A 24,038-nucleotide genomic window follows, 5' to 3' on the forward strand; every position below is an offset into this window, starting at 1 on the left:
ATTCTCCAGAGTATGTGATATCTTCATGAACACACACATTCAAATAAATGTGCTCCTCAACAGAACACTGACAGATCTAAAATCTTTGCACACACATTGACAAGTACTTACTCCCAAGTGCCTGCTGCTGCATGCGGGTAGACTGCAACATACCATTGCTGTTTGCTATCCTCCTCACTATTTACTCCTGCAGAGTAGATAATTTTTTTTCCTCTATGAAATTTTTTTTTAACACAATGCACTCCCCTCCAGTTTTCATTGATATGGAAGAAACTATGGTTACTTTCAAGTGGGACACATTGTGTTACGTATGAAGTGATTACACTGACAGATCCTTGCTGCATGAAACAAAGCAGTAGTTTCTGCATGAGCCACAGTATCCACTCGACAGTTACTAGCACAGCACTTGTCACAAGGAAGTTGCTTAGATCCCATTGTAACCCTTAAAGTTACAAATGAATTATAATTAGTTACTGGTGATAAGTTAGAGCAATTTTGCAAATGCTATAACTCATTCACACACACAGGACAAATATTATAAAATAATTTATTTAAAACAATCAAATGCCCAGCATGGCTGCACTGTAAGTTTTTTTTTCTTGTGCCCTTCAACATAGGACAAGAGTTGTATCAAAAGCATACACAGATACTTTTTCCAAAACTATAATGTGCACAGTTTCAGTACAACACTAAAGCAGTGCATTTCTTCTTGAATAAATGTAACTAAATAAATGCAAAAGACATTAATGCAGCAATGTGTAAAGCATCAAGACGTCAAAATACTTTCTTCATTACACATGGCTTTAAAATGGTAATTTTAGAGCCAGTGCAAAAAAGTCGTTACATATTGTTTCGTACAGCATGACATTTTAAAATTCGCAAAGTGATGATATTTCTCATACACCGCCTGGACTAGCTTGCAGGAAATGTCACAGGGTGCACAAACACAACTAGGGCTAAGGTAATGTGACAATTTATTCCAATTCAAGGTCATTTGTAATCCTTGCCCTTGAAGGACAATATGCACCCACTATCACTGGGACCTGCCAGCTGGTGTGGCAGAAAATAAGAATGGAATACAATCAAAGGAAAAGGATTATTACAATACAGCAATCCAGCAGACAATATTTATGTTTTGAGTGGCCTTATGTGCCTGCATGGAATGACAAACCAGCTTCTTAAAAGGCTGAAAACCTTAACTACACAAGTACTCCTAAAACAGTTATAAAGGTGTATGAATAATAAAAACACAATGAACCTACTTTTCTAAATATCTATTAATGAAAAAAGAATATTAAACTTAAAAACAGCATGTATAAGCTACCTGTATGGCACACTCGCCGTATGCAGCTACCTACCTAGAAAACAGCAATGTTTCACAACCCCATGGAACAGTTGGAAGTTAAAAGTCCTAATAAAGTGTTACTTTAAATATAAAAGGCCATAATTCGCTGGACATACACTGCATGTCTTGTATTCCTACTGCTTGCATGATCTTCAGATTTTCTGGAAATCAGGCAATTCCTTGGCACGTACCAACTAGATTAAAGGGGTTGAAACATCATTCCAACATGTGGCCATGACTTGCTTAGAAAAATATCACTGCCATACATGACGTCTGAACAGAAAATTGGCTTCTGTCCATTCCTGGTAGCAACTTCTCACCACATTTAAAAATGGTTTCTGAAATCACTTAACACTCGGACTTGCCCTTGGTCAATTCCCGAGCGGCACCATGAGCAAAAATTGGATAGAGCATAAAGCAGGAGACAGGGTGGTGGAAAGTGTGGTCTGCATGCAAGTGATCACCAGAGAACACAGAAAGCAAATATGCAACAAGGCAGCAGAGAGCTAGGCGGACGAAGAAAGTGGAAAAGGAAGCACTCGGGCCACTACTTTCACCGCCAATCTGCCCTTTAGAAAAAAAAAATTTTTCCAGGCCAACATGACACAAATGCTACTAAAAGTATTTTGTAGGTATCAAAAAAAAATGCATTGTGGCCCCTTTAAAGAGAAACTGAGGACAACTCCTTCCACTTTTTGTTTTTTGTCAAAAAGCAATTCTATGGCTCTTTCTGGCTATGTTGATGTCTCTTCAGCAGCAAAGTTGTTGAGAAAATTGTATTTAAAAATAGAAAATTTGTTTCCTGCCACTTGATCCAAACTTGTGACATGAAACCAGCGAGGACTTTGTGATCACCGTTTGGAAGTGAATGCCAGTGTAGCCTGGTGCCTCAGAGATCTGCAACAAAAACTGCCTTGACAAACCGTATTTGCTTGCAAAAACCGGCCAGAGGTTTGAAATTCTGGCCTTTTCTAAGTTATAAAAGCTCCTTTTTCAGTCAAAGTAACACTTTTTGTCATTAGAACGCGGTAATCTACTGACGCAGGCCAACTTCAATTTGTCCTCAGTGTCCCTTTAACGCACTTTTCATATAAATTTATGTCCAAATACTTTGACTGCACTGTAGAAACCACACACAAGTTCTTTACCTATCTTTTATTGCTTCAGTGAAGAAAAAAAATGCTTCACTCATTTTGGCCTCATTTACTCTAGATAGAACCTCTAGACAGTAGTTTAATCTACACGGCACTCTCTTGATGGGCCCATGCACTGTGCAATAGGTCAGACTTATAAAATAGGGCTGATAGAAGATGGCACACTCATGAATTTTTGTTTCGATGTACGATACACTATAAATGCGAAGCTATTTTGCTGGACAAAATATCATAAGGAAAGAGAAAAAAGCACTACTATTGAATAAGAGAATGCCCACTTGGAACGTCATAGAGCGACATTTCCACAACGTGGCTAATCACACTATGAGATCAAGATGCTATAGACTAGAAAAATACCATGTCTCTGGCCCTTGGTACAAAACTTATACAAGGCCTTATTTATATAACCTTTGTTCCCTAAACTATACGAGCAAGATAAAAAAACGATGCACCGGGTACATTCACTTTCACCTGCTTCAAAAGTGAAACATCAAGCAAAATAAGCAATGCACTTGAACAAGGCAAATTTTCCCCCTGTGGAGGATTGATCATTCTAGATAACAGTTTCGGAGCTCGAAAAGAGATGCTTGGCATCGGTGGCCTTACCAGCAATGACAACAGTATCGGACGAAGTTCCCACGCATAACGGCTGTCCAGCCTGCCCCATCTGATCTTGCTCAGCCAACTGCTGCAGAAAGGTGCGACTTGACATTTCTGGAGGCTTAAAAGGGGCACTCTGTGAGGGCACCACGCCACCCTCTGAGGTCGTCTGCTCATCAGACTGCGCTGAGGGGACAGAGTTGCGGCGCACTTGCAGCTCTTCCTCAGGGGACCTTCCTGACGATGATGAAAGAGGGGTGAGCGCTGTGGCTGCGCTTGAGGTCTCTGTCGTCCCATCCGCACTTTTGAGCATTGTGAGGGATAGTGTTGACGTGGACTTGCCCCCATCTGGCTTGTGCTCATCTGGGTCAATGTCAGACCGCTCATCCACAGAGAACTGACGTTCAATGTTGAACCTCCTAGCTCCACGGGCAAGCTTAAAAGGCTGAATGAACTCCCTTTCTCTACGTGACGAGCTTTCTGCATCCCGCGATGACAGTGTTCCAAGAAACATGGGCCGTGTCACTTCAATCAGCGGGGCATTCTCATCCTCTGCAGCATCATTGGGAAGGGACAGCATCTCCAGACGGAGGCGCTCCTGTTGCAGGTCAGAGCCACCCAGACCTTTCCAGTGTTCAATGAGGCTGCTTTCGGGCACATCCCGAGACAAGCTTCCTCGGCGAGACATGCCTTCCTGTGCCACAACCGAGTCAAGGTGTTTGTTCCGCGGTTTCTGACCGGCTGTATCCCATTTGCTCATGAAAGACGCGCTGTCAAATGACCCTGGCGGCGGTGCATTGGGGCTGGATGCAATTGAGGGTGGAGCTGAGACACCATAGCTTTCCAGCGGAAGATCGGTGCTACAATACACAGTAGGGCTGGGTCCTTGCACACCCCACTCGTAGTCCGGAACAGAAGCTGACAGTGGTGAGTAGCTGAAACAACAGGGGTTCTACTTGCAATTCCATATGATTACACTCAAGCACAAGTTAGGTGAGTTAGCCTGGGCTCTGTGCTGTTTACCATATTTTATGTGTAGCAGCACTGGGCTCATTTTACACAGCCTACATACCATTTGTGTGCTTCTAAAACCCCATTTAGAATGCAGCAGATCACTCCTCCAATGACCATCATCATCAAGCAGAACAAAGGCCCTCCGTCACAATCTCCAATTGCCTCCACCTAGTTCCAGCAGCAGCTACCCCATTGCTCTGAATTTCCTAATCTTATTGCTCCGCTGATTTCTCTACCACTCCTGACTATGTCTTACTTTGCGTATAGTCAACTAAAACATGGCCTGACCTTGTAACACCCAGGCAACGAAAACATAAGATAAAAGTCATTAACTTTTAGTTTCCGTCACTAGCGGTCTCTATATTGCAGACATGTATAAAACTGGTAGATTTATTAAGAAAAATACAATTACTGAATAAATGAAATTAGAAAATTATGATAATTTCTGAATGTCCAAAATGATAAAAGTGTGCACAAACACACAGGCACAGATAATAAATTAATATCAAAGTGCAAAACTGTTCCATTACCAGCCAATGCAGCAGTACGACCATGGAAATGTTAAGCCACTTTGTTGATAAAGTTAGATTTTGGAGTGAGCTATATTCTAGCAGGCCTCCTGCACCTCTGGTGGTTGGCACAATGACCTAGCTTTGATAAATGTAGTCCAAACCTCATTGTAGCAAACAGGTACAAAATCGTTAAATAGTTCAATATAGCCAAAATTCTCAATGGAAAATTTCGGCAACAACGCATGCTACAGCCGCACAATTTATCAGTGAAGAAACGGCAACTCAGGCAACCCTTACTAAAATGGGGAGACATTTTTCAAAGTTTTAGCGTAGTTTCAAAGGTCCTAGCGGTGATTTGCGGAGGTCGCGAAAAAGCGAGGTGCAGTTAGGGTGGCTTTCCCATACAGCACCACCAGTGTGCAAAGGAGGCAGATCAAGCGCCAGCTAGGGTGGCTTCCCCATATTATAGCCATGTCATTAGTGAAACTGAAGGCCAGAGTGAAAGCTATTGCCTTTTTCACTGCCTCAGTGGTAGCAGACATGAGCGCAGGATGGCTACTGCAAGGTTACAAACGTCCATGCCGCTGCTTCCGAGACACTGCTGATGGGTATGAGGGGCATGAACGCGTGCCAACCGCATGGCTACCAGCCTTCTGGTGCCGCTGTATCTTCCGTGGCAATGTGGGTGAGCGCGAGATAAGAGCACTAATGCCAGATAAAAGCGCAAACCTTGGCGCAAACGCTTGCCGTACCACCACTATTCACTTGTGTAGTGTGGCGAAGCCTGTCACCTGTCATCCAAACGGGCAATCCTTTGGGCTGGGCAGTTCGATAAATCCGTTTTATGGCCAATTGTGTTCGATAAAAGTAAAAATTGTGCAAATTTGTTAAAAAATATATATAATTAGTTCGATTTAGCCAATAATATGTAATATTCGTGTTCATTATATATAGGTTTGACTTGTGTTGGAAAAGGCCGTTTCTGCAGTAATGTGAGGAACTGATATACTTCTACAAACATAAATAAAAACTATTCTGATTTTTAGTCTACATCAGGCGTGATATGCCGAGCAGTATAGGATTAAATTTAAAATTTCTGCAACACTATTTGTGAGGCCATGCAGCAAACAAAGAATCAGCTGTAACCTGGCCAACAGTAAGTGCAACAATAATGATTTTGCCAGTCGCAATTCAATGCTGCTTCTGTGAGCAAATGAATGCACACAACATATTCTCACTGAATAAGGACAAAAAAGTGACCAAGTAAACAAATAATGTCTTCAAGGTTCTTGCTTGAAACTATGTCATTGTTAGAGCAATTTTCTTATTTTCTTTACATAATTCAGCATAAGAAGTCTTCACAATAAAGAATTGGCAACTTCCCCATTTGGCATGCGTTGTTGGTATTGTGTATGTATTTATTTAAAAATACTGCTAGCCTCAAGGAAAAGGCTGTGGCAGGAATGGGAAATAACAAAATTCACACTGAGAAGTAAATGCCACCTTTTAATATTTCTATTAGCACAACCTTCATGCCTCTTTTCTTTATGTATTCTGCCTATGACCAGCAGCAGCCTTGGTTTTTTATATTGCATAATCGTATCAAATCAGTAACAATTTACAATTTATGGTAAGACTTGAGCCAAATGTGAACAGCCATCACCTTTTATAAAGCTGCCAGATGACATAAATAAAAAAAAATGGCTGGACGTTTAGCATTGCTAAGCACAAAATACTGCGCGAAAGCAAAGTTTTTTTTGCAGGTGGACACCACCCCCACATTCCTGAAAGTGCTACTGAGGTGTCGACTGACCCAGGGAGCCAGTTCTGTGCCTTTCCTTTCCTCAAAATAAATGGAATCTAAACCTTCCACTGGCCTGAGAAAACGAAAGGTGCATAACTGCCTCAATTTGTAAGTGGACAACACCCCCTACTCACAGCACGATTAAGGTGTCCACTGATCCAGTTACACTTTCCACTCGGAGACTTCACAAAGATGGACAATGCTGAAACCCGGGGAGTGGGGCTAGAAGTGCTTTCGCACTAAAAACGTATTTGGACACTCTTAAGAGTGATCAGAAATAAAGCACGGTTATTAATAACTCCATGCTGTCTTTGTTTCTCCATATGGCAGCACACTGCATGCAAGCAAATAGCTGCAAATAGGCACATTTACTTACTTGTACTTTGGGGACCCGTGAGGCATTTTAAGGTAGACAACATCCACTTCATTGTCCCCCGTTGTACGCCCTGCAGTCCCACTTGCCTCCTCCCCCTCACCGGGATCAGACAAGATTGGGCTCAACACCTGCGAATAAGAAACAAATAGATATTTATTTTTCCTCACCTCATAAAATAAATGCAACATTACAATGGCTGCATACTGTGCCTTTGTTAGCATGCCTCACTTGTTCTAATTTTCAATGGCAATGTACTCAAATTACTAATTGTTTACCTTTATATCAGCATGGCTTTCGCAGCAGCCCCAGTGTCATCGCAGATTTATCTGAATCAGTGCATGGGTGCGGTCATCCTCCAGACATAGGTTTCCAAACTGACACCATATTCACTGAATTTTTTCTAAGGCCTCTGACCAGTTACAGTAGAATCTCGGCAATATAAATTTCACAGGGTTGCGAAAAAATTTGTGTCATCCGAAATTTTGTACCATCCAAACGAACAAAATTCGTATGTAGAAGCATAGAAAATGCATTCACACAGATCTGCTTACGGCTGACGGTATATAGTCAAGGCCGTGCGGCCCCAGCTCACTACTTGTGGTGCGTACAGAGCAACTGGCGATCGTGATGTTCGCGATGTGTGGGCTGCACATCACTACTCACTGCTCGCGGTAGTAAAAAAAATTATTACACAACTAACAAAATAAGCAATGTGGTGACCCAACAGTTACCCACTATCGCTTGGTTGCCTGTGTCTGTAGCATACTCTGAAGTGGGTTAACTGAAGAGAAAATCGCAGTACCTCAGACACTGCATGCATATGCCAAAGGGTGCTGTGGTGACAATGAGGCAGTGCTCATTGGTACAAAACTATGAACCTTAGAAACAGAGAAATGGCAAAGCAAACACTGAAGGGCCTACTTGTGAATGGTGAAATCCAGCATGTGGGGCGACACTTTCATCAAGAGTGTCTTCCATGGCTTCTTCACTTAGGGTCTCCAAGGCACCAACAATCAAGCTCTCCTCCATTGTCACCTGCAGGTATGAAAGTCATCCTGAATAACACTGCACAAACAACAACGCCAAGCCAGTGCAAAACTTTGTGCACCTCCCTCACTTTTCTGACAAAGTCCATGAAATGCACTGGGGAAACAGGACTGCCCCCTGCAGCTGCCCCCCCCCCCCCCCCCTTCCCCCCTTCACAACAAATTACCCATAAATCTGCCCCTCTGACAACCATGCTTCAGGTGAAAATGGCTTGTGCCAAAAGCAACCAATGCAATTCACTGCAAAAGAGCAGTATGCCCTTGCAACAGTAGAAGAGTATTGATCCAGCACTCCTGGCAGTGCATGTGTAGCAAAGCCCTTTTACTAAGTGCACAGTCTGACATCTTAAAACGATTTTTATTAAAATGTAAGCAAACATATCTTGCATAAAACAAAGGCATGCATAAAACACCATTTTCGTTCCAAATTTAGTGTTCTGACTTGCAGGTAATAATCAGTTTTTACTAACATTTGCAAATAACGAAGAAAATGGAACAGAAGGTAGCCTGCTGGCAATAATGAAAAAGCTTAGCCCATTCTTGTTGACTGCGAAAAATGGTGCAGGCAGGACCACTAATTCACACAACTGGTGCTTGGAATATGGCAACAAAGTCGCAACCAAAACATATGCTTAAATAACAACAGTATCTAACCAATAACACGGTATTCTGTTTCAAGAATTCACAGCAGCAGTTTGGGCTAAAACGAGGATATGCAATGCTGGCTACTTCAGCCAGAATTTTAGCCAGCGCAGAGCACCATTATTTCAAGCAGCAGCGACTAAAAAAAGAAAATGAAGTTTCTTTTTATTAGTAATTGAAGTAATTAATTATTCACCCACAATTCAATAAGGCAAAAAAATTCGGGAATCAAAAACTTGCCTGTTTTTCGAGAGATGAGTTTGGTCGTCTTCCAGTTGTCTGGGAGTGTGAAGACTTATCCGACTTCTCTGACCCATCATTTGTTTTGTCTTTTGCTTTAGAATCTGTATGATCACCTGAAGGAAAAACTAATTTTAAATGCTGATCCAAACATACTAAACGACAGAAAAGGCAGACAGAAACCTAGTGGGGTGCACCGACTGTATTCAATCAACTAATAAACTTATCGAGTACAGTAAAAAGCTCGTTGATTTGAAAATCCAAATAATTCAAACTGTCAGCGCAGTTTCAGCCAACGCTCATGTAAATCTATGGCGTCGTATGCTTGGTAATTCAGACGTTATGGGACTCACATCAGCTAATCCGAATGGGCAAGGGAGGTCATGTCCAGATATGACTGCCGCAGCAAACGATTGTCCGAATAGCCATGCTTAAACCTGAATTTCATGCAGATTCGCTAGCAAACATCTGATATGCATGACAGCATTGTTTCGATTTTGCCTTTCTGAGCTTCATGCCAGCCTGCATCACCCAGCCAATCGAGACCAGCTACGCACTGTTCCGGGCACCAATTAGCGCACTACTAGACTTTGGCGCCACTGAGCACTTCCATCCGTGTGGGTCTTCATACCTTCCAGCCCGCCAAAACTGCGCAGGCACATCACGAGCCGTTCGCTCGTGATGAGCGAACGCTGCCACTAATGAGATGAGCGATGACAGCGGCAGAGCTCCACCATCAAAAATATTCATTGTTGCGCTATTCTCATCTCACATGCAAGCAACCACTGCCCAATCTTTCAACAAATAAATTTACCACAATGCAAGCAGCTCTGAATTGAATTGAATTGGCTGTTGGGGAAAGGAAATGGCGCAGTATCTGTCTCACATATCGGCGGACACCTGAACCGCGCTGTAAAGGAAGAGATAAAGAAGGGACTGAGAGAAGAAAGGAAGAAAGTGCTGCAGTGGAGGGCTCCGGAATAATTTTGACCACCTGGGGATCTTTAACGTGCAATGACATTGCACGGGCACCTTTGCGCTGTGTGATGTCAGTGCACGTTAAAGATCCCCAGGTGGTCGAAATTATTCCGGAGCTTTTGTTAGTTTTTTTCGAGTCATTTGATAATTCCAACTTTCGGATAATTCAAACATTTTTTCCAAACCCTCGAAGTTTGAATTAACGAGCTTTTCCTGTTTTAGCCAATCTGTAAAATGCTCTCATCATTCTTCTACACCACATTATCGAAATTTAACTGAAAACATGACATCAGCTGCAATCAGCCAAACAAAACAGCCTAAATGTCTCATAATGTCCTAAGGTGTTTTTTATCACAGACAAGAGCTGCACTACACAAGTTCATTTCTCTCCTTTGAGAGAAAGTTGCTCACACTGCTATGTAGGGTACTATCACTCTGATATGTGCTTCCAGGTGCCATGAAGATCACCAAATTAAACTTTCGCTATGCTGCTATTCTTGCCTTATTGCACTACAATCCTTCCTTGCAATTATGCACATTGATAGCCACAAACAAAACTTGTGAGTGGAATAGCAGCACTTTTATAATGTTTACCATACTGCTACAGCACATTTTCCTAAGATAAGTTTTACAGTAGCATTATATTCAAGCCCATTTTGTATCACAAAACCTATAAACCTATGGCAGAAAGGAAGAACACTGGCAGCATTCAGCCGCCAATAAAAAAAAAGAGATGAAAATTATACTAAGAAACAAAACCAAGTAATGCACTGCTTAATGTGAAGGCAACCCAGTTAACGGGCACTGAACTCAGACAAAAGCACTCTATGTGGATAAAACCACCTGTTCAGAACAGTTCTGTAGTAAAAATGCCGATATAATACCGATGCCACATATGCAGAAGAAATGGCAGTAAATGCTTAAGGTCTTAAGTTTGCTAATATCATTATTTTCGGGGTTGGTGTTACACGCCCACATTTAATGCCATTGCACGAGAATCACGATGACGATAACACCTGCAAGGCAGTAAAAAATTTCACCTGAATGTAAACAGTGCCAATGAGCATGCAAAGTCATTCAAATGTAAGATAAAAATTTTTCAGAAAATACCGCTGTTCTTGCTTGACAAGTTGACAGAGTAGCTATAAACCTGCATGTCAGCACAAAAGCCTAGAGTATCTGTCAGAAGTGCTGTCAAAAATGGCATCTTTCAGATCGAAAACGAGAACGAAAACGAGGTTTATGGGGGTTTAACGTACCAAAGCGACTCAGGCTATGAGGGACACCACAGTGACCGGCTCCGGAAATTTCGACCACCTGGGGTTCTTTAACATGCACCGACATTGCGCAGTACACGGGCCTCTAGAATATCGTCTCCTTCAAAATTCGACCACTGCGGCCGGGACCAAACCCGCGTCTTTCGGGTCAGCAGCCGAGCGCCATAACCACTGAGCCACAGCAGCAGCTTGCTAATGGAAAGGAAGTTGTTACTAACAAAGGTTCATGCTTTTCTGCGTGTGGAATGGGGACGAAAGTATGCATTGCTCGAGCAAATGAGTTGTGATGAACTCAGTGGGTCACAAATCGCAGTAAGGATAACACCATTAAATTTATGCATGTGGCACTGCACAAATGCCATTACAACTTAAGGCAGCAAGCATTTAATGGCATTAAATTTGTCCATGTGGCGTAGGGGTGTTACTCTTGAGTGTACTGCCTACCTACTCGACTAATAGAGAATAATTGTGTCAAATATTCATGCCTTTCAAAAATATCAAATTTACCGTATTTACATGTATGTAGTATGACCATGAATATGTAACGCTAACCTCACAAAAATATATATGCTTATATAACTTTGATCACAGTTTCAAGCCATGCAACTGCAACCGAGAAGCCAAAGTCTTGAAAAAAAAAATCACACAGACGGCACAAAAAAATACCGAAGGAACAAATTCGTCGAAATTATTTAAGACATGACAGTTCAAAAATGCACTACATCACAGTCATAGCGAAGCCTTTGACGCGTTAGCGCATGCCATCCCCCACACAGCAGTGGCCGTCATCACTGCTGTGTCACCACTGCTACATGTTTCGTGACCCACTTCCTCAAAAGAAAACATTTGACAGAGGTCTATCTGGATGGGGATGCAAATTTTTGTTGCATGTTTTCCTCCTTCAAATGATGCATTAGACATTAGTATGCAGGGATCACCCCATGGTATTCGCTTACGACCGCTAAATAAATTATAACTGAATTTCTTCTTGATGCTGTTACAGTTTCGGTTTCATCAACCAAACTGCAATATAACTCCTGATACATCGTTTATCATCATTCCAGCTCTTGAAGCAGGCTGACTTCAACATTGTAGTGAATTAAAACTACATATCAGAGAATATATTTCAGTTTTTTTTAGTGCCTCACATGAAATAAACACCGACTACACATCACAGTCGTCGTTCGGTTCATGAAACCGAAACTGAAAGAGCATGACAGAAGAAATCCAATCATAAATTATTTAGTGGCCGCAGGCAAATACAACGTGGTGATCTGCGTATTAGAAGAAGAAAACACGCAAGTAAAATTAAGTGTCTGTAGTCCTTTAAGTAAAAGCTGAACGCCGACCAAGTTCATTCTTGTAAGAAACAACGTTTTGAAACCAACTCGATTTCTTCATCAGGGTGTGACTTCAGGAGAGGTTTGGCTTGAAGCGATTAACATTTTCCACTGTCTGCAAAATATTCCATGACTCAAGCAGTAACCTTCTTCGCAGGTTTGGCTCGGTCGTCAGCCCAATGGTTCCGTAAAAGTCAATCTTGTGGTCATGTTTCTTACATGAACTTGGTTGGCATTCATTTCCTACTTTAATGCCCACTGCCTGTGCGCCCTTCTTTCCTTTTCTTTCAGTGCTTTACTTTTCTCAACAGCAAGACGTGTTAATTGAGGTAACTGATTAAGGAAAGAAACTCTCCTTATATTGGTACAAATAAGGTATTCTTTTGCATGGTCTCTATCTCTCTTTTACCAGTTCACAAACGCACAAACGGGTGGAAACAGAGGAAAATACATTTGTGTGAGAAAGCATTGTGTGGCAGCGGCCAAGCAAGCTCTTCCCTCCTCCCTCTAACAATTTCGACAATGATAGTGCTTGGTTCCCAAGGCCACACGCAACGCTGCCTCACAGATTCGCCACGCCGGTCATGTACAGAGTTTTTATGTAATCCACTTATTTTTTATCAAACTTTTGACCAAATTTTGGCGGAAAACACCTCCCGGGCAGCCAAAATCCTACCGTATCAGTTCTTTTTCCGAAAATTTTATCGTTATATATGATTTATTTTTACATAGGGGCAATGGGGGAATTGATAATTCTAAAGAATTTGATCATTGTAAGCGATATATTGTTATACCTGAAACCGGACTCGAGGGGACCCGAAAAATGGTCCGAATAATCGAACAGTTCGAAAAATCCGTGAAGTACAAAAAAACCCTTTATTGTGATGAAATCGGCTTAAAAATGTCACTGATTTTACCTCGCGACAAATTTCTCTTGCTGGCGACGATTTGCGCCTGTATTTGCGCCAAAGTTGTGCTTTCACTGTACACGCTAGACAGCAAGGTCACCGCATTTAGTTGGAATACTTCCCACGCTTCTTTGACGGACCCGGCGGGGCCATGTTGTCCACAACCCGAGTGTGCACCACACCGCTCGTCAAACACACGCAAAGATAAGGCACTTTTCGTTCAAAGTGACGAAACGACGAATGGCAGACGTGTGAGACCCGCCGCGGTGGCTCAGTGGTTAGGGCGCTCGGCTACTGATTCGAGTACCTGGGTTGGATCTGTCTGTCTGTTGCTGCCAGCAAAAAAGAAAAGGAAGTGCACAGGCCTGCTCACTGGCTCAAGCCGAGCCACAATCGCTACCACGTGCAGATAGAAGGAGAGTTGAAAGATGGGATAGAAAGACAGGATAGTATAGACGCGCTAAAGACAAGGCCGATCCCGGAGGTAGTGCAATACCGGGCGGCCAACTGGTGGCGGGAGTGAAGCATCCTTCAAACTCTCCACCACATTTCCAAAAATAAGTCCAACTTGGACCCATAACGAATACTCTACGGAGTCCGGACATTCGCTAGCACTCTGGGTTGGATCCCGACCGTCGTGGCCACGTTTCGATGGAGGCGAAACGCTAAGGCGCCCATGTGCTGTGCGATGTTAAAAGATCCCCAGGTGGTCGAAATTATTCCCGAGCCCTCCATTACGGCACCTCTTTCTTCCTTCCTTCTCTCAGTCCCTCCTTTATTCCTTCCGGCCGAGATGTGAGATAGCTCCTGCACAATTTCCTTCCCCCAACAACCAATTTTTCAACGTATGGGACAAGCAATAACTGCCCGCGACAACGTCGGCGACAAAAACAAGTTGACGGCGATGACAACACAATCCGGCTGCCACCTCGAAGCGTCAGAGATCGCAGGGACCTCTACTGGCAACAATGAGGTACCGAAAGTATGTCAAGCCAATCCAACTGCAGCGCAAATCCACCTCAATCCAAGATGGCACCTTTTGCGCCGGCGAAAAGCCAATAAGATGGCCGATTTTGGCCCGCAGGCGAATGAAATTAGTCCGAAAAATCGAACTTTCGGACCTTTGATGTCCGCAATATCCGTTACGAATATGTATGTGCTTCTATGGGGTGACTGACGGCACCTCATCGAGGTCCGAAATATCCTACAAGTCCGAATTACCCGTCGGCTACTTACAACATACAGCTGGATTTTATATTTAAAATGCCAGTACTTTAGCAACATTGCTGCTAAAAACATTGCTGCATCTTGCTTTGTCTGAGTAAAGTTGTTCACTTAGCTTCATCATGTATGGTGCCCATCAGGTGCGGCCACTGTACAAAGTGAGTATTCAAAAAATGACAAAAAAAAAAGCCTTGTATGTTTAAAAAGGAAGCTTACCTGGAACTGTTGCTGATACAGAGTGCGTGCGATCTCGAGAAAATGGCACAGGCGGCACATCCTCTGGTGCAGCACTGGGCTGTGCACGCTGATATTCTTGCTCACGTAAAGACAGAATGGCCATCTTGAAGATTTCCCAGTCACCAAAGGTCATTGCGAGCACCTCGCGCAGTTCAGAGATGTTACAAGTCAACAATACTTGGCCATGGATGTTGTGCCGTGTCAATGTGCCTTGGTAGTCTGGGACCCGCGACTTGTCAATGCCTTCAAGGCCTTCAAGGAGGTTTGATACACCCTCCACAGTCAAGGCGCTCAGTCTGCCAGTAAACGGTTCCTAAAAAAAAAACAAAGTGCTTATAATTAGACCACATGCCTTGCCTAACACAAGTTATCAACTATATATGGGTTACCATGCATATAAAATTGCTAAACTGATTTGCTTTCATTACACGCATGTCAGCCTGAACATTATTTATACTCTCATTAAGCACTAGCCCTTCTTAACTTCTCTTAACCAAAACAAGCTTGGCATGCTCAAGGGCAATGACAGAAAACAGAATGCTACATGCTGCAAGGTTAGCAAGAAAAGCCTGTGAAAGGTGAAAGCTGAAAGCTCAGATGATAATCAGAGAAGAGCAGCTTACATTCCAAACTCGGACTAAAGGTGCCACAGGCATAGTGCTTGATGCACCTGGTGAACCAACTGACCACCACAAATGGTATGGTTGCTGCTGGTAGGGCTCTGATGGCATAACAGGGGTTGGCGGAGCCTGTGGGTACATCAGTTCTGCTTTCAATGGAGTCCATGGTGCCCCTGCTGGGCCCATCATGCCCACTGGTCCCAAAGGTGGTGCTGGTGGCCCAAATGGCCCCGACCCGCACTTGTGAACAAGTTTCTCACTTTCAGATTGAGACTGATACCTCTCTGTAAAGATAAACAAAATGTGCAATGCATGTCAATAACAAAAAAGACAGAAACATGGCACAACCAAAATTAAAATAAAATACAAACAAACTTCTGTTTTGATTACTAGGTTTGAATCACTGAAACTACCAAACTGCTACACTTAGCATGCAGTCTGCCAAGAATTAAATATGCAGAAAAAATTTACAGCAAGCCTCAATTTATAGCTGCAAATCAGCTATGATAGAAGCCACATGGCTTTCAGTGAGGTAAGTCGATTTGAAGCTACGCTCAGTTTGGTCATGTTGGCTTGCGGGTCACACTGATAGCTGATTACGCCAGCACACTCAAGGCAATGTGATGAAAATAAGCAAGATATCGTCAAACCACACACAATAATTCATGCAACTGCCAGCTGGTTTGTCCTGAGTCAACTTTAATACTGCATTAATAAATAACTGAAAGTTCCAGAGAAAAAGCAAAAAGTAATTGTGTTTTATACACCTTCGACTTCCATCTGCAACACACAGCCATTACCAGAATTTACACCACTGCTTTTACTGTATTATAGCTTAAAAGAACGTCTTGCTAGGCAAGTTGGTAACTGTACATCTTTGGTTACAGGCGCGAAAACAGGCGCTCCGTCCTGTCTTTCTACCTTGTGTTGTGTCTGTTTTCGCGCCTGTAACCAAAGATGTTTCACTGTATATTGCCCTCGTATAAGTCAACATTTTTTTGCCAAACCATCCATCTGAATTTTGGGGTTGACCTATATGCGGAGTCGACCTATTTACAGGGTCTAATGTAGTTGTGGCTGAACCGCAGGTAGTACGCAGCTCGTGCCTATGCCCATTCCCATACAGTTAACATACTGACTGTGGAGGGAAAGCTGCATAATCAGCCCATGCATTCGAGTGGGAACTGAACTGAGCACGGCCATTATCCAACTGTTGTGCAAGTTTGCGTCTTGCAAAAAAATACTCTCCCGCTGTGCAACTTGTAAACAAATGAAGCATTGTGTTTAGAATTTTTCAGACGGTATGTAGTGGCTACTCAGGCATGTATCCACTATAACATCGTCAGCTGATATTTCCTTAGCATCCTGTAGGGATATTAACGTATATATTCAAGTATGATGATGATGATAGTTTATGGCGCAAGGGCATCTGAGGCCAAAGAGCGCCATGGCACAAGGTTTTTTTTCTTTTTCTCAAGGTGGGGTCAAAGACCCTTTTCCCAAGCGTTTCACCCTAAAGAAGCCAAGCACCAGGCAGGGGAACGCTTGTACCTATTGTTTCACTGGTGGGTACCCAGCGGCACTGGAGATCGAACCCCGCACCTCCCGCATGCGAGGCGGATGCTCAAGCGACTGCGCCACCGCTGCGTTGTATATATTCAAGTAATCTGCGTGCCGATTGATGTGCACACAGCATTAGCCATGTATCAGTCGAGCGCACAAACCTGAACAGCGGAAAATCACCTCAAATTGTCGCTGTTTGGTGTGCAAGAGACGGGCATTATCCAAAGAAGATTGCAGCAGCTACCTGAGTAATAGATTCAGCTTTCTGTATAGCTTACACTGCGCGCACTAATTGTAACGTCCTGGCGGTGCCAATAGCCGAAATAATACTATGGCAAGCCTCATGCATAGTTTATTTTGTGTTTGCAAGAAAGTAGGGGATAATTTTTTACCAGCTTAGGATGACCCCGCAATGTGATCATGTATTCCCAGCAGCACTTCTGACTTTTCACTGACCGGGTACTTTTACACATCTCAGCTTTAATATAAATTCTTGAAGAAAATGTGCAAGGCAGTCCCGTGTATCATTTGATTACGGAGAAATTACGGAGACCCTTTCGAGCTGACGGTATAAGAAAGAACTCAGAACGTCAACATGTGCCAGTTTCCCTAGTGTAAAAGTTCTTGGCTCGGTATTAGGTTTGAACGCTGTTATGGTGGTGGGTCTCGGAACGGAATGAATTGGTGCCTCAGATCAATTTGATACAGTGACAGTCACTTTGCACTCAGCTACTTGTTCAATAATTCCCTGTCAGAAACCAGGAAACAAAAACAATGTTTACATTTAGAAGTACGGAAAGCTGAGCAAGTTGGTTACTGTTATCCATGGTAAAACAGCGCGGAAAAAACACAAGGACGGAACAAACACAACGACACGAGCGCTGACTTTCAACTGGTGATTTATTACGCACGTGTGAACATATACTATTCCCGCCAAACACTACACAGAACAAAAAATATTCAAGAAACACTGCGTCATCACTGAACACATTAAATCTACCTTGCTGCAAATGCATGCTCCAAACAGGTGATTTCGTGGTTAGCCAATGATAATGAGGGCTTGCTAATGCATGCTGCACCCCCCTTGTCAATATGATATGCCTCTACTAGTTCCCTTGCTATCTGATCTTTATGTTTGAAGATGACGGATGTCTGATGAAGCAATGGGGCGCACGTGTGCTTAGGTTGCCTGCAGTGCAGCGCCAAATTCGAACTGGCTGCCCTGTCCAAAGAATTGTAATGCTCCCTCAGCCGTTCATTAAGACATCGCCCAGCCTGGCCAACATACCACCCACCGCATGAAAGAGGGATCTTGTATACTACACCTTCGACGCACTCAACCCTCCTCTCTGCGTGTGCTGTGGTACAACCACCACCAATCGTCCTTCCTAGTAGGGACTCTCGCTTCCGCTGCACAGCTCGGCAAATGTTGCTTAATTTTCTGCAAGACGAAAATACAACATCAACTAGAAATTTTCGCCCCACTTTCTTCAGACGGTGTGATAATGCATGGACATAAGGGATGACAGCAATCTTCCGGCGATTCGTGACCTCATCTTCCTGAGGAGCACGCTTATGCTCCGATTTGATTTTGGCCATCAGCCTTTCGCATAACCTTCCGATAGTTGCCTCAGGAAAACCAGCGTCCTTAAGCCTAGAAATCTGGCCTTGCAGTGGTTTTGGATGACGCTGTTGTGGAAGAATGCCATCGCAAGACACTGGAGCTGGGACCAAAATACTGTTTTGAGCCACGGCTATTACCAGCTGAAGAGTTGGGCCTGTCAAGGACAATCGCTAGGCAGGTACCTGAAGTGCAGCGCCAGCAGTGCGTCTCCGAGTGCTTCTCAGCTGTTCAAGGTTCCCTTGGCAAGCGTAAGGCTCAAAAATGGTTTGGCGCATTAGTGAACCACCTGGCCGCGAGCGACCTGAGACCGCTGATAGCAGACAAGGAGGGGTGCTTTGTTGTTATGAAGGAGAGTGTGTTCTTGGACAAAGCGCTTGCTGCCATCTCTAAGAATTTTCGACAAGTGCAAGAGAATGCCGCAAAAGTTAAGAGACGTGCCGTCGCCCTTCTTAAAAAGGCCAATCTCGACCGTTTGCGCGAGTCCGTAAAGAAATCGGAACGCGGCACGCTTGAAATATTTTTTACGGTTAAAACCCACAAAATAGGCTATCCGTTTCGGTCCATAATTTCGGAGAAGGGAACTTGGCAGCTTGTTGTTTCCAACTACTTACAGAAGGTGCTTGCTTCCCTTGCTTTTGAAGACCCTTTCCGAACGCGAAACTCCGACGTCGTCTTGGAGTACCTTCAGAACAATAATCCTGGTGACTGTCATGTGTTTAGCGTGGACGTCGAGGATTTATACTATTCAATTCCTCATGAGTGTTTCCTGCGCTTTGTAAGGGAATGTATAAGTGAGGACAATGACGAAGTGCGCTTCCGAAATGTTTGCGGTGTATCTGTTTATGCTTTCCTTGAAGTGCTGTGTATGTACCTCCGGTCCACCATTGTTGCATGGGATGACAATGTGTTTATACAGCGTTCCGGGATATGCATTGGGTCTCGCGTGGCTCCGCTGCTAAGTGACTTATTCCTTAGAAGAATTGACAAAGCAATTGCAGGAGAGTTACCGGGCGGTATACTGAAAGTACACAGATACGTGGACGATTACCTCGTTTTTGTTGAAAACGAAGGATGCACGCAAGATGTCGTGAACACATTTGTCAGAAATGGTCAAGGGATTGCTTTCACCACGGAGACCGTTAACCAAGGTAGGATACAATTCTTGGATGTGGAGCTGAGACTTGAGCCCGGACATGTTTGCTGGCTGTATTCACCTCGTTCCGTCAAGCCCCTACTCAGCTTTCAGTCCGGGCACTCTAAGCTGGTAAAGGATGGCATCGCCCTGTCTTGTGTTCGCACCGCCCTCAATAAGTCGTGTGTCCATATCATTGAGGAAGGTGTGCAAGGCCAGATTTCTAGGCTTAAGGACGCTGGTTTTCCTGAGGCAACTATCGGAAGGTTATGAGAAAGGCTGATGGCCAAAATCAAATCGGAGCATAAGCGTGCTCCTCAGGAAGATGAGGTCACGAATCGCCAGAAGATTGCTGTCATCCCTTATGTCCATGCATTATCACACCATCTGAAGAAAGTGGGGCGAAAATTTCTAGTTGATGTTGTATTTTCGTCTTGCAGAAAATTAAGCAACATTTGCCGAGCTGTGCAGCGGAAGCGAGAGTCCCTACTAGGAAGGACGATTGGTGGTGGTTGTACCACAGCACACGCAGAGAGGAGGGTTGAGTGCGTCGAAGGTGTAGCATACAAGATCCCTCTTTCATGCGGTGGGTGGTATGTTGGCCAGGCTGGGCGATGTCTTAATGAACGGCTGAGGGAGCATTACAATTCTTTGGACAGGGCAGCCAGTTCGAATTTGGCGCTGCACTGCAGGCAACCTAAGCACACGTGCGCCCCATTGCTTCATCAGACATCCGTCATCTTCAAACATAAAGATCAGATAGCAAGGGAACTAGTAGAGGCATATCATATTGACAAGGGGGGTGCAGCATGCATTAGCAAGCCCTCATTATCATTGGCTAACCACGAAATCACCTGTTTGGAGCATGCATTTGCAGCAAGGTAGATTTAATGTGTTCAGTGATGACGCAGTGTTTCTTGAATATTTTTTGTTCTGTGTAGTGTTTGGCGGGAATAGTATATGTTCACACGTGCGTAATAAATCACCAGTTGAAAGTCAGCGCTCGTGTCGTCGTGTTTGTTCCGTCCTTGTGTTTTTTTCGCGCTGTTTTACCATGGATAATGTTTATATGTGTTGTCATTTCTCCCTCTAGGGAACGCTGGTCAAGGTGGTCCCGGAAGGTGGCTGTTATGTTAGTATTACCTTCCTAAAACTGCACCTCGGTATGCTTTATAGTTAAGAAAGGGAAGGAGTTGTCTGTTGCCATACTTTAAAGATGCAGCATTGTGCACATTCAGGCTCATAAGTGACTGGTAGTGTAACCCAAAAAAAATACTGCACTCAGAGCAAGAAACTACAAAGCCAAAACTGCAAGGGTGTCAGCTCAACGTGTGGGTGATTATACACTTAATACAGCTAGAAATCCAATTCTTAGATGTTTTGGGCATATAGATATGTTCCAATATCATTTTTAACTCAAGCAGCAATTACAGATGCTCATTTTCTGCGCAATAATTTCAGCAGCCAGAGTGTAAATTCCAACCGCTCTGGAAAAAAGTGTTCTGACCACACTGAGAGCTCGAAGATGTCAGCGCGCTGCCGTGGACCAGTTTCCAGACCCAGCTTTGCCTGCCTGCCCATTCCTGGCAGGATACATGAAGCTCCATGCGTAAATAATAATAATAATAATAATAATAATAATAATAATAATAATAATAATAATAATAATAATAATAATAAATTTTTGCGCAAATAGGTGCCACTACAAAAATTCAAATTGTGCACCGTTTGCCTGTCTGGCTTACGCTGGTGGTCACCTTCGCTGATAAGCGGTAGACAGCACAAAAGCAAACTTTTGAACTTGACAAGCTTGTAAAAAATATAACATACCTTGTATCACTCTTCGAATGTATGGATCAAGGTTAATAGTGAAAGGCACAAAGATCTTGAGGTCACTAATCAGTAGTGATGCTGAGTGGAAGCTCAAGAAGATTTCAAACTTCCTGACGTCATGGTCAACATCATAAAGTGGCTGCAGATCTTTTCCGGTTGGTACCTTTCCTTTGATCCTGACATGAAAAAAATTCATGAATTGTACTAGCAAATGAAATGAATAAGGGGCATGAATCTATTGTACAGTATTAAAAAGCAAAAAGAGCCAGTACACAAAGAGAACACCAAATAGAGGTAGCACTTTTTGTAATCTACTGCAGTATGCTGCAAAAATATGTGGAAATAGCACTCACTTTTCAAAGATTGACCTCAGTGAAGTGGCATCATCGATTTCATTTTCATGCAACTCATAATACAAGATTATCCATGAAGTGTGGTAAGGCCACTGCTCAGTTATGTTGACCCATGATGCCAAATGGTACCAATTGAAGTCTATGTTAAACGCTTTCAACAGGCGCCCTGAAAACAAAAATTCAGTGCCCCTGTCAAAAATCCTTATGGATGCCCCTAAAAAGCCGCAGCAGTAATCAGTTTGCAAAACAATGAATTCCACACACACCTGTGACATAAACAATGTTCATAAGCCGGCGCATAGAACGAGGATTGATGTCACTAAAGTAGTCATCGGTCAGAAGTACTTTGGTCAGATCTTGAGCTCCAGTGACTCCTCGATGAAGGTTGCTCATGCTTGAAGCCACACTTTCACTTGCCTTCAGCTTTTGATTGCCTTTGCGCTGCTGTGATGGCTTTCGGAATGACTCCGGAATCGACATGCTTGAGTTGGACACTCGGCGATTCCCTGGCTGTGGGGTACCGACAAGATTAAGGCACGGTGCCTTTCCTAGGCTGCACAAAAATGCTACAATTCTGGTGATACAACTAAATTTTCTGATCATAAAATCAGAAAGAAATCGAGAAATTTACAGCACCCATGCATAATTTAGCAGCAACATATAAAGCATTACGAACTGGTATACTCTGCATGTTGAACCTCAAAATTTTTTCCTCCTTGTTTCATTCAGGCAGCCAATTTCAGCAAACTCAGCAACAGAGTAAAGCAAACAAACATCACATACTATTCAACATTCAAAGCAGAAACACTGACTTTCACCAACAGGTTTACTTCTCCTCCTATCTGAAATGACCGAATGATGCAGTTAAAATGCAAAAACACTGAAAGAAACCCCGCAATCATAGCTACTTCAGCAGGCAGTTAAAAATGACAGAGGAGTGCATAGCCACATGGCAGTCAGTGGGGTACTGTAAATTGAAATTACTGTAGTGAGCACGATGGGTACTTTTCAGCCACTTGCTACACAACAGCACGCATGCATATACAGGGTGTTTCACCTAACACTTGATGCAATTTCTAAAACTAAGGTTTTTGAGTTAGAACAGCACTTTTTCTGGCACAGCATTGTCAGTGGTGTAATACATCAGAATAAAGCTAACGCTGGTTAACTAATATTGAATAGTTAACTTTTTAACTATCACTGTTAGTTTCCTTATTCATCGAGAGGCATGTAGCCCACCTTAAGTAATGTCCATACCAGTTTTTAGAATTTTGAAAACGCGGTTACCGTTGGCACTGTGGCCCAACAAATTTTCGCTATTTCGACGAGTTATGTGCACAGGAAAGGGTGCTTTGCCTGCAAGCGAAAAATTGGAAAAACACAAAAAGTATATCTGCCATAACATACGTAATGATGTACTCACATGAAAATAAAAAGGTAATGCAGTGAAACCTCATTATAGCGAACAAGCAAAAGGTAATAAAATAGTTGAATATAGCCTAAATTTGTAATACAAAATTTGTAATACAAAAGAAGTACAGTTAAATCAGAAAAAAAACAGCAAATGGGAGACCTGATCTTCAGCACATTTTGAAGCTGCTCCTGGCGTTCGCAGAGGCCGCAAAAAAACCAGAGTGGCAAACGTCATTTAGGTTGGTTTCCGCGCAAAGTACCGCAGCACGCAGCAGTGGAAGGTCGAATGCCATCTAGGATGGCTTTCAGCATTGCAGCAGTGTTACGCAAAAGACTAATGCCAGGAAGAAAGCTATCGCCAACTGCACTAGTTTTGCTCCCTGACAGTCGACGTGAGCAGAGGATGGCTACTGGAGAGCTACAACTGACCATGTCGCTGGTTCCGGGGCCCTACTGATGGACGCGAGAGGCACAAACGGGTGCCAACCGCCTGGCAACAAGCCGTTTTCACTGGTATCTCGTCTGCGACGCTGTTGGCAAATGAGAGGTAAAACGTGAACCGTGGTGCGAACGTTAGCCGCACCATCAGGCAAAGCCTGCTGCCTGTCATCCAAGCGGGCACAACTTTGCGCTCAGCCGTTCGATATATCTGTTTTATGGCAATCCACGTTCGATATATAAAATAATAAATGAATGTTTTTGTTGAAACTATTTAGGGAGAGTTCGATACAGTGAATAATTCGTAATATCCGTGTTCGTTATGAAGAGGCTGAACAGCAAATTGCTTGAATATGCTCTACAAT

At 43.3% G+C, this 24,038-nt stretch overlaps 1 protein-coding gene across 3 annotated transcripts in view; it reads right to left on the reverse strand.

Annotated features, from left to right (window-relative positions):
* Positions 1-533: 533 nt before the first annotated feature.
* Arms (Ankyrin repeat-rich membrane spanning) overlaps positions 534-24,038 on the reverse strand; it is a 69,234-nt gene continuing 45,729 nt past the window's right edge. For all 3 annotated transcript variants that reach the window (XM_077646314.1, XM_077646313.1, XM_077646315.1), the window contains exons 19-27: positions 22,089-22,332; positions 21,823-21,988; positions 21,467-21,645; positions 15,321-15,601; positions 14,677-15,010; positions 8,734-8,849; positions 7,727-7,840; positions 6,806-6,933; positions 534-4,034 (exon numbers count right to left, since the gene is read on the reverse strand). In XM_077646314.1, coding sequence (XP_077502440.1) covers positions 3,053-4,034; positions 6,806-6,933; positions 7,727-7,840; positions 8,734-8,849; positions 14,677-15,010; positions 15,321-15,601; positions 21,467-21,645; positions 21,823-21,988; positions 22,089-22,332 — 2,544 coding nt within the window. In that variant the 3' untranslated portion in view covers positions 534-3,052. The remainder of the gene's footprint in view (positions 4,035-6,805; positions 6,934-7,726; positions 7,841-8,733; positions 8,850-14,676; positions 15,011-15,320; positions 15,602-21,466; positions 21,646-21,822; positions 21,989-22,088; positions 22,333-24,038) is intronic.

The sequence above is a fragment of the Amblyomma americanum genome, chromosome 1 (assembly GCF_052857255.1).
Source record: "Amblyomma americanum isolate KBUSLIRL-KWMA chromosome 1, ASM5285725v1, whole genome shotgun sequence".
NCBI lineage: Eukaryota > Metazoa > Arthropoda > Arachnida > Ixodida > Ixodidae > Amblyomma > Amblyomma americanum.